The following is an 11,350-nucleotide window of genomic DNA, read 5'->3' as shown; positions in this document are numbered from 1 at the left end:
GGGGGGGAGATTTTTTTTTTTTTTTTTTTTTTAGGTGTTTTCTCCCTATGGAGCCAGGAGCCCACGTGTCTGTGGGCCCTGTTCATCCTTCCTCTACTGATACATCTACCAAATTTGCTGGAAGCTGGCTAAGGAGGAGGAACAGCCTTTCCCTCGACGTAAGGGCACTTACGGCTGCAGGAACCTGGAAGCCTGAGCCATCTCACACAGCAGCCACAGGCGGCCGTGTAAATTTAAGTGAATGAAAAGTAAGTAAATCAGGGCTTCTAGTTGCCCTGGTCACACACTAAGCGTTCTGGGCCACACGTGTTCCGAGGCTACTGTACCTGACGGTGCAGATATCACCTTGGCAGAAAGTTCTACTGGCAGAGGTGCCCTGAGGAATCCATCTCAGCCTTGCACATCAGCGTCCCCCAGAACGGGGATGCTAAATGAATTCCCTTCTCTGCCCTGGGCTACTTGCAGGTATGGTCCCCCCGAACTGGTGGGCCTGAATAGGTTGTTTCCACGTGTTCTGGCTTCCCTCTGAGTGTCACGGGGCAGTGACGAATGGGCAGAGGACAGCAGCCTTGAAGACAAGCCAGAACCCTGGCGGGGAGGGAGGTACCTTCACAGGGGGTGGTGCGGCAGTGGTCTTTAAGGTGGGAGCAGTTCTTGCCTTCATAGTCCTCGGGACACTTGCAGAAATAGTCGCTGGCGCGGTTGTAGCACTGGGCACCGTTCTGGCAGGGATTGGGCTCGCAATAATCGATGTCCAGCTGCGAGGGCCAGGGGCAGGGGAGGGGGGACACAAAGTAAAACAAAGGCATGATTATGACTCCTCTGGGGCAGTGGCCACTGGAATTTGACCCTTCCGTCTGCTTCTGTTAGGAGAACACCCAGCATGATTTACAGTTGTGTCCTAGCGACTGTCCAGGTACGCATTTGAGACAACAGGGCAGAATGAGAGAGCGCTGGGTCTGGGATGAAACGGACAAAGAGAAATCGACAGGCTGCCGGACAACGGGAAGAAAATCACTCATCACCCTCCTTCCACGGCGTGTGTCTAGCAGAGATCCCTAGTCAATAGGAGGCTCCAGACAGTGTCGGGAATGGGAAGGGACGTGGGGGGAGACTGCCTGTGAAAACTTGGCCATCGGACGCTCTAGCCCGGCTCACCTGACAGAGGTTTCCAGAGAAACCAGTGGGACACAGACACTGGAATCTGTTGATTTCGTTCTGACAGTGACCCCCGTTGAGACAGGGGTTGCTGGCACACTCATCGATGTCTGTCTCACAGTGATCGCCTGCATAGCCAGGTGGACAGATACAGCGATAACCGTTAACCAAATCCTGGAGGGAGGAGAAAGAGGGTGAGAAACACATGCTTTTTTTCTAGGTGCTCCACAAACACAGGGCTTCAGTGGTTCAGCGTGACTGCTGCGCTTCAGCTGATTCACTGAAAGAGATGCCAAACCTCTCCAAATGTGAGAGAGGAATTTCTATGTGCATGCCTTCAAGATGACTCCCGGGAGGCTGGGGTAACATGAGCCTGAGTGAAACTTCCAGAGACCCACTTTTCACCTGCGTTTTTAAATCTCCCAGGGACAGAGCTTTCCCAGGGTCACATAAATCTTAAGGCTTGTTGTCAATCACTAAGGTTTTGATATAAGCAAAAATTTACGTACCCGACAGGAGGCGTCATTCTGACATTGGCCGAGGCAGTCATTAATATCTAAAAAATAAACAAGTCACCGTATTGGAGGGGCAATTTACATTGAAATTGGGCTTAACTGAAAAGCCTTCTCTCCTCAGGACAGATAAAAACCTCCAATAAGATTTCTTGTGTGCTTCCCGTGAAATAAGGTTATTGGTGGGAACACTCCCTAGTTCTTCCAGACTGAGGTACTGAAATTTCACATCATTGTTTTAGCCACCTTATCAGAGTACGGCCGTTTTTTACCAGCTAATGAGCCTGATAACGTGTATGTTTTCATTTCTGTGCCCATCACTCCCTCCCCCAAAACATTCCCTCTATAAGGTTCTCCTTCCACTGACTCAAGTCTTAGACCTGGAGCCTGAGTACGGCTGGCAAATGCCTTCAACACCCCAGTTTCATGAAAATCAAAATTGAAACAGTCTCACTCACTTATGTCACAATTCTGACCCATCCAGCCCGGGAGGCAATCACAGTAGTAGCTGGCAATCAGATTCTTACAGGATTTGGCATTGACACAAGGTTTGGCCTCGCATTCATTTGCATCTGAAAAACAGAGAGGATGAACAGTGAGAAATGGGGTCCTACCCCACCTCCCCCCTCAAAAAAAAACACCATACCAATAGTTTTTCTGAAACGAGACATTTTAATAAGCTAGCTAAATAAGAGATACTAATTTGAACATCTGAACCCTCTCCCCTAGCTATGCTCCAATAAGGAATGCTAATTGATAACGTTCCAGCTGCTTTAACAACTAGCCCCCGACAGAAAGCCACTAGGCACTTCTGTGCAAAAACCCAGCGCAGCCTAGTTGCTGGGATTTAATAGTGGCAAAAAAGAATGCAGACAGCTCATTCCTCATGAGATCATCCCCATTTGGAACCCAGCTGAACACTCCTCGGACAGACGATTGACATGGTTCAAGGAATCCCACGACTTTCCCACAGGACCTCAAAGAGCCAGGCCATTTGCATGCGAGTTATTTCTGCCAGGCCTGCTGGCTGGACCCTAGATAATAAATGACTTCTTGGTGCGATGGCACGCAAACTTGCACCGCTGGCCACATGTACACCTCCCTTAATCGCTAGGGTCAAGCCAGCCCCGGTGCAGGAATTCTCTTACCTAACTGGCACGTTTTGCCCGTCCACTGGGGTGGGCACACGCACTTAAATCCGTTAACCAAGTCCTGGCAGGTGCCCCCGTGGGAACAGTTATTTGGAGAACAGTCATCAATGTCTGTTCGACAAAAAGAGGAGAGGATTGGCAATTTAATCTCAATCCATTTGACAATTAGATAATTTAATACCACCCCTCACATGAGGGGCCTTCACTTAAGAGCCAGACACCTGCTGCAAGTGACTGCTACGATGACGATAAGGCCTGATTTTAGCTTTAAATCCCCCACTGGCCCAGTTCATTTAATCCGCAACCTGAGCGGGTGGGAGAGCCAGCTGGATCCCCGGAGCATCAGCCCTGGGTAACTCAGGACATCGCTCTCTGCCTACCCTTTATTTTTAAAGAAAAGTTTCATCACGGCACAGAGGTAACTAAGGAGAGGTAAGGAAAAATAACTTCTTTGCTGGTGAAAAAAAAATCATATTCTTGTTTACTCACAGACTTTTCCCAAAATCACATGCCTGGGGTGCCCAACCTCCCCCTTCTGCACTAGACTCCCAAGGCCTCTTAGCGATTCACCTCCTACCCGTGTAGGAGGTGCCAGGCTCTCCTCATGAATCTGCTCACCGAGCCTTCGCACCCCTAGGAGATGGGAATTGCTACTCTCCCGTTTAAACAGGGCACAGGTTAGCAGTGACTACAGTCCCACAATGGTGACGGGTGGCGGGGCCATGGTGCCAGCCCAGGTGATCCAACCCTGGAACCCAGCTCCTTAACCGTGTTGCATGCTGTTCTCAGGGGGCTGATGACCGTGGACCTCGGGCCTGGCTGCACCTCTGAAATCCAGGAGCTTGTGTGTGTTTTGTTTTTTATTTTTGCCACGCTGCATGGCATGTGGAATCCTAGTTCCCCGACCAGGGATCGAACCTGCGTCCCCCTGCACTGGAAGCTCAGAGTCCTAACTGTTGCACCACCAGGGAAGTCCCCAGGAGCCTGTGGAAGGTACGAACTCCCCAATTCCAAAGGGAAACCGTAGGACCCAGAGACCTATACTGGGAAGCACTGGGGTAGTCCTGGTGTGCGGCCAAGTCCTGCAGCCACTGTCACTCTGTAGCCCTGGGCCCTCTTTCAAAATTTGTCCCCACCATGAAATTCAGTCGTGACGACCTCCCCCGCAGGCATCCTCTGTACAGCTTCGAGGAGAATAACCGTAATTCAGTTCAGAGGAGGCACAAGTCCAGGGAAAAGGACGCAGCTACCCCACGAGCGAGTTTCTTCCAGTCAGAGATGCGTGTGCTAACTTAGCGGGGTGACTTAGGATGGGGGTGCCAGGAGACTTCCAAGGGCAGAGGCCGGAAGCTCAGGCCAGCCTCCCCACCAGACCCCCTCCCACCGAGACAGACCCATCACTAAGACCGACGTGGGACCCACGACCCTGTATCTTGACACAATACCCCCTCCCCCCCGCCAAGAAAGGGAACAGGCCAAAACGCAGACTTACTTGTGGAGCACGTGGGGCCGGTCCAGCCCGGAGAACACTCACACTCAAACCCCATGGAGGTCTCCTTGCAGCTGCCTCTGTTGTGGCAGGGATCAGAGAGGCAGGCGTGTTCCGCTGTGGACACCAGCACAGCGGTGAGCAAGGGGCGCCCACCGAGAGAGGCTACCTAACACTCTCCCCGGCAACCAAATCCCACGCCTGGGCCACCGGCTTGAGCTCGTTTCAAGAAATCAAAGCAGGTGTGGGACGTAACCCCACTGTGTCTAGGGTGGAAAGGAAGTCATCTTTCTTGCTAAGCTCTCTGGCCCCATTTCTCCAAGCTTCTGACCTGGGAGCTGGGTCACTGCCCTGTACACGCCGCCCCCGATGCAATCAGCAGCCCCCAACCCACCTGAGCAACTGGACAGAGGTTTCAAAGACCCACGGAATGGCTGGGAGGACAAGTCTTAACGTTGGAGGGTATTTTCATCTTTTTACGAGTCCCTGAGTGTATTTAAGCTGAGCGTACAGAAAAATTAGACAAAGGGATCTCACTGCGCCTGGACCACTTACCAATTTCACAGTTGGGTCCTGAGTACCCCTCAGGGCATGAACACTGATATTTGTCAGGCCCTGTGTTGCTACAGGTTCCCCCATTGAGACACGGCTGGTGGGTCCCGCAGTAGTTGAGATCTGCCAAAAAGACCCCAAAGAAGTCACTCAGAGACCAGAAACACTGTGTTCCTAGACCCATTCCTCTTTAAAAACTAAAACCGAGGGAAACAGACCCAGACTCACAAGGTTAAAGGCAAATTCAAACAGATTTAGAATAAAAGCCCCTGCAAATAAAAATAAATGAAAGTACAAACCAAATCACCCACACCCCACCCCCGACCTCCAGCTCCGCCCAGGCTCTCCCCAGACATACCTTTGTCACAGAGCTGGCCACCCCAGTTGGTCTCACAGAGGCACTGCCAGGGCTCGTTACAGGTGCCGTGGACGCACCCTGGGTGTGGGATGCACTTGTCACAGTACAGGCCCTGCCAGCCATACTGGCACCTGGGGACACACAGCAAACCCTGCTTTACCCTTTAGAACTTGCAGGGAGATGGGAGCCAGAAAAACACAAGGATGCAAAGCCCAGGCTTGCTGTTTCTGGCAACAGGATGGTAGACTGTCAAGGTCTGTCCGGGGGTTCCCTCTAAGCAAACATTTTCCCAGTTGGACTGAGGTCCCCTCCCAGGCGACTCCCAACAAAAGGAGGGCTGTTTGGGGAGAGGCCAGCACTGGGCTGCCCTCCACAAAGCCCCTCTCTCTTCTCAGGCTCCCCCATGAGCCCAGGGCGGAGGCTTGGAATAAATCAACCCCTGGGGGGAAGGAAAGGGCTCTCCCTGCAGTGACAACAATAGCCATGCGAAAGCCTCTGCAGACGCAGCCCTTTGGGCAAGTTTTACACAGCAGCTCGGCTGGGCTGTGTCTCAGCAGCAAGTCACGACCCCAGCACACAAAAATGTACCAAGACACCAAGTGCGGCAGGAAACTGCCTCCCAAGGAGGCTCCCTGAAATCAGACAAGGAGGGAGGGGGGCACCCTTCCTTGGAGAGATGGGGTAGGATCTCTGGACCCATTTCTGCAGGGAGGACGAGGAAAGCAACAGCGCTTGGAACGATTTCCGTACATGATTTATGACCCGCCCCCCTCGTGGCTACTTAGGCTAATTTATTTTATAGTTATTTCTCACTTTGCACACACACACACACAAAGTCAACTTGGTTTATCTCGTATTGGGGAAGGGAGTCAAGTTTCCTTTATAAGCGCCTCATTAGTCGGACTCTTTGGAGGCCAAATGGTGCCTTTGATCCCCAAACAAAAACACAAACATACACCTTCACCTGGGGCAGGGGCTCAGCTACTCTCCCCTCAAGTTTCAAGCCCTCTGAAACTCTAACTGACTTCTCAGAAATCAAGCTCTAGCAAACAGGAGCTGGTCTCGGGGCAGTGGGGGCAGCCCACAGTGGAGTGAAGGTGGGGTGAGCCAGAAACAGCGACCAGCAAATATTTCCATGACGGGACCCGGGAAAGCCACGGTTAGAATCGCCTCCCCCGCAAAGAAGGAAAGGCTTTCTGCGTCCAGAGAGCTGGAGGTGGGCTAAAAATCCTTGCCATGGGAAAATTACAGGGATCCAGCTAATCGCTAATCATCCACGGCCGAGAGTCAACTCAGCCCCTGAGAATTCTGACTCACCACTTCCTAGCTTCTAAAAGCAAGCCATCCACGCCCCAATACAAAGAACCACCAGGCTGTGTGGTTTAAAAATCAGAGGATTCTGGTTTATCTAAAACGAAACTCTGGTCTAAATGACAAGGCACTATTAAAGGAGTAAAATAAGAACAAAGTAAATCCTCTGGTAGAAATTTTTTTAAAAAGTGGACACTCAAGTTAGTGGGAGGTCACGGGGATGCTTTTGGTAAAAGACTGATATTCTTAGTTTGAAAGGTAGATATTAAGAAGGAACTGATTGGGAAATAGCATTATTCTTACAGTCTTTCCCTCATTCCCTTCCAGATGAAGGATCACTGCACCTCTTCAATGTGCTTAATACAAGGAATAAGAGGCAGCTGAGGAATCGCCTCAGCTCTTAATTAGTGAGAGCTGGATACCCAAGCGTAAGAAAGGAACCACAAGAGGCCCTGGATGACTTCAAAAGAAAACAAATAAAAATACTGACCCTAAAAGAGGCATCCACAAGGTTATCCCAGTTTAATAATATATGATTAAGGTTCTCATGAGAAATTGAAGTGACTTTCCTCATAGGATGATTCATAATTGAGCCTGATATTATTGGCAGGCTCGCAATAAAGCAAGACTGTGCACCCAGAAAAAGGGACTCCAGGTTGACCTGGGAGCAAGAGAAGGAGTAAAGTTTTCTCATGTGGGGGAAAAAACGAGACAAAACACACCTCTGCAATACACGATCCAAAGGACAACTTACAGGTAACTTGCCATCAGCTATTTCTGGAGCAGGACACAACCAGAACTTCCTTGGCGAGAAGGTTCTGTTTTGATTTTTCTTTCAAGGCAAGGAGGAGGAGATGGCCTGGGAGACCATGCAAATGATGTGTGGGAAAGTCACACCTTAAGTAAATAAGGGCCTGCGAGTCCAGGCAGGGAGTGGGAGGGAGACTTCGAAAGAGAAAGGCCTAAATTCTGGAAACAAAGCCTGCTGTTCTGGCTGGGAGGGCCCTCCCCAGGCAGCAGTGTGTTTATTCTGATGACAGGAGCAGAAATCGAGGTCGCCCTTGACTGATACTCATCTGAGCTGAGCACCCGCGTGCTGAGCACGAAGCGGGCGCAGCAGAGTCCCTGAGAGCACGGCTGATCTGACTCTCCGGAACAACCTTCACGAAGAAAAGCCTGCCCCCGAGCTTGACAGTAACGCTGTTAAATCCCACAGTCGGCTGCCACCAGCGATGGGGGTTCGCAGGCGAAGCCCTTCAGTCTTCCAGAAAGTAAACTTATCTTTCTGAAGTGCAGGAAGACACAATTTCAGGCCAGCCTGGTTTTGTTTTACTTCCAGCTGCCCTGATTCCCACTTCAGCTTCACGCCCCAGAGCTCAGAGCTCCCCGCCGCATGGGAGGGGAGCTGCGGCGGCGGGTGCACAAAGGTACGGAGGACCACAGGGGTCTTCAGGATTTTCAGAGCGGCAAAATCCTGTGGCTGTGCTCAGCCTGTCAAAATGCAGATTTCTGGGCCCAACCTAGGGACTGGGGTTCCGTGGGTGTGGGGTGGCACCCAGCAACCTGCATTTCCACACGTCCCTGGTTAACTCAGGGAATGACACTCTGAGTACTGAGGTTTGGGGGTAGCGAATCCCAAAGTATGGTCCCCCCCCCCCACAGCAAGAACAGCACTGTTGGGGGCTTGTTAGAAATGCAGAGACTTGAGTCCACCCCAAGCTATGGAATCAGGATCTGCGTCATCACAGGAGCCCCGGGTCACGCCAGTTTGAGATGCACTGGTTTAGACTAAGGATTCGTGAGCTTCCCCGGGCTCAAACTGGGGTAGCTTTGGGGGAAAACGTGACAGGCCCAAAGGAACCATGGAGCGTCACATTAAATCTGCTAATCCTTCCGATTTGGGAGGACAGTAAAGTGGGCGATCAGGTCAACATGCCACAGACTCCAACAGTATTTCCTGAAGCAAGGCTTTCCCAGATTGGCATGATGTACATTTCAAGAAGTTCCAAAAACTGTAATCGGGAAGCCGTGGGGGAGCTCTCCATTTGGCTTCTTGCATTGTCCGGGACCATAAAAGAACAGACTTCAAAGGCCAGCAGCAAAAGTCTACATTCATCAGGCTCAACTGACAAGATTCCAGCGCAGCCATTAACCTCTCAGCACCGGCCAGGCTCCCGCCTGCAAAGGGGCCAGGAGATTGTCCTAATCCCATTCTAAAGAATGCTCCACTTTCCCCTATTGATGGGAAAAGTGGGGGAGGGCTGGGAGACAGAAAACCAGGCGGGGGCTGGGGGGTGGAGAAGAGAGAGACCGCTGCAAAAACCAAACCCACAGCCCTCCATCTAGTCCATTAGCACTTTAAGGGGAAGATTATAAAAACGAGTTATCAATTTACAGAACCGTTAATACATGAAGTCACTGACTATGCCCAGAAGAGTTTTTTCTTCCCCGAGAGAGAGAAGCGTGTGCATTTCACCGGACAGCTGGTATAATTTAATAAGCTTCGGATATGCCCACTTGAAAAAAAAAAAAATTTCTTTTTTTTTTTTGGTAACGCTTTCTTGTCCTCCAAAGTAAAAGAGGCGTATTCACAATAAAGTCAGTCCTCTTCTTGTATTAAAGGGATCATTATTAGGGAAAAAAAAGAGTTTAGTTGTTTACCTGCAGTCACCTGGGAGTTTGCAAGACCCATGCTTGGGGCTGCAGCCCTGCCGGCAAATAGCTGTGAAAAAAACAAAAAACACAGAAGGATGTGTCAGCACACTGCCAGTTTCTTGCACTGTCACCATCATGAGAACGACCTCGTCCATTAAGCCAACAAAATCCACTATTTTAAGAGATCTCGTATCAAGCCCACTATAAGGAGAGGAAGACGGGAGGTGCCCCAAGAACAAACCCAGCTTTAAACTTCAAGGCCATGCTAGCAGATCCTCAAACATGATAGCATTTGGGGACAAAATGCAGGCAAGCAGGTGGGGGAAGGGGAGCTTTACGGAGTCTCTGAACAATAGCTATGCTGCTCCCGGTCAATTCCCACCCTCGCCAAAAGCAAAAAGGAGGTCTAATCCTTCCTCAACTCTGTCATCTTTCCCACTCTGTACCCCAGCCTCTTCAGAACCCTCTGACCAAATAAATGCCTGGTGTCTCAAAACTCCCATGGGACTCACAAAGCCAACCAGGCCGGCTTCACTTGGCAGGCTAATCCACGGGCCAGATCTGGTGGTACTTTTTTTTTTTTTTTGCAAAGTATCCACAACAAAACCATTCTGCTTCCTTTATTGAAAAAAGTTTTTGAACAGACATTAAAAAATAGTAGGCAGATACTTTTTAAGTAATTGTTACTGATTTTTAGGACTTTTTTTTTTTTTTTGAAAATTATCCACAACAAAACCATTCTGCTTCCTTTATTGAAAAAAGTTTTTGAACAGACATTAAAAAATAGTAGGCAGATACTTTTTAAGTAATTGTTACTGATTTTTAGGACACCAACTATTTAAAATATGTTTTATCAATCCTTTCATTTGGATCCCAGAAAGGCCATCCTTTTCACTCTTGTCTCTAATTATTTAAGAAAGCAATATTGCCCAGGAGACCTGCAAATTCCTCTCTTTGCCCTACCCTTCAGTCACAGTTCAAAAATTCGTTTTTCAACTTGAGTTTATCTTAAAGGAATTTACCAAATTATGTGAACTAAGCAGAGTGCGTTAATGTTCGTGAGGGCCTATTACATGGTTGACTAGAATTATACACCAATTTGCTATGAATTAGAAGCTTTGTAAAGGTAAAGACCACAGATAATTCTGTGAACATCTGTGAATATGTGATAACTCCCTGTATTCTAATAGACGGGGCTGGGACAGTAGTCAGGAGGTCTGGAAGTTTATCCCACTGTGGAGGCGTTCAGTTCACCACTCGCCCCCTCCCCTCAATACCACAGCCCCCAGAGATGCCCAGTGAAAGCTGCCGTAAGGCCACCCTGAGCCCAAGGGCTGTCATTTTTCACAAGCTGTTCAGACATTGGCTGAGCTAACCCAGTCCCACCTGGCATCTGTTTTGCATTGGATGCCTTAAAAAGCAGAGCCTGAGAAAGGAGTTCGGGTACAGAGAAAGAGGTGGAGGGAAGCAGATGGGCAGGGGAAGAAGCTGAGCAAGAACGTGGTCTCAGCGGGAGCTTGGCCTCAGCCTGATCCCAGGAGAAACTCTGGAGTGTGAACTGTAGCCCAGGGTTAACGCAAAGGGGGCTGTGGCCTTCTTACGCCCACGTCAGCCATTCACAGACTGTGAGCTGGAGGGACGGGGCGTGGAGTGGCACCTGTTTGGCCAAGGACAACGCTCCAGAGAAGGAGATGTTAGCAGCCAATGCTCAGAGCGTCTGGGGGATGGGGTACCAATGGCATCTTCGTGCTTCAGGCCTAGAAAACAGCCCAAATCTCACCATACCCAAGAAAGCCACCTGATGGCAGGGGAGTGAGAACATGACACCCAAAGTGACAGCCACCAGGAGCTGGTTAACCCACCAGGCACGCCCACACACACCTTTGTTACATTCAGGGCCCATCCAGCCTTCCATGCACGTTTTGTTGCCATTCTGGTCACAGGCATAGTGGCCAAAGAAGTCGTCTCTGGGTCGGCAGAACTTATTGCAGCCGAATCCATAGTAATAGTCATCACAGGTCACGCGGATCTGATACTCAAAGTGGGCAACCCCCGTGTTCTGCTTCAGCGTCTGCCACTGCCGGCTGGGGTTGATCATGCCTGAGTGAGAAGCCTTTTCAATAATGCTGTCAGGCTCTAGAGGCAAAAAAAAAAAAAAAAAAAA

General features: G+C 50.0%; 1 protein-coding gene across 1 annotated transcript in view; it reads right to left on the bottom strand.

The window, feature by feature from the left end:
- JAG1 (jagged canonical Notch ligand 1) overlaps positions 1-11,350 on the bottom strand; it is a 36,516-nt gene that overhangs the window by 9,477 nt on the left and 15,689 nt on the right. The window contains exons 4-13 of the mRNA XM_007450205.1: positions 11,068-11,322; positions 9,193-9,253; positions 5,221-5,351; positions 4,866-4,985; positions 4,314-4,427; positions 2,819-2,932; positions 2,129-2,242; positions 1,668-1,714; positions 1,159-1,332; positions 608-758 (exon numbers count right to left, since the gene is read on the bottom strand). Coding sequence (XP_007450267.1) covers positions 608-758; positions 1,159-1,332; positions 1,668-1,714; positions 2,129-2,242; positions 2,819-2,932; positions 4,314-4,427; positions 4,866-4,985; positions 5,221-5,351; positions 9,193-9,253; positions 11,068-11,322 — 1,281 coding nt within the window. The remainder of the gene's footprint in view (positions 1-607; positions 759-1,158; positions 1,333-1,667; positions 1,715-2,128; positions 2,243-2,818; positions 2,933-4,313; positions 4,428-4,865; positions 4,986-5,220; positions 5,352-9,192; positions 9,254-11,067; positions 11,323-11,350) is intronic.

The sequence above is a fragment of the Lipotes vexillifer genome, unplaced genomic scaffold (assembly GCF_000442215.2).
Source record: "Lipotes vexillifer unplaced genomic scaffold, Lipotes_vexillifer_v1.1 scaffold137, whole genome shotgun sequence".
NCBI lineage: Eukaryota > Metazoa > Chordata > Mammalia > Artiodactyla > Lipotidae > Lipotes > Lipotes vexillifer.
This window is presented reverse-complemented; position numbering and strand designations above follow the sequence as displayed.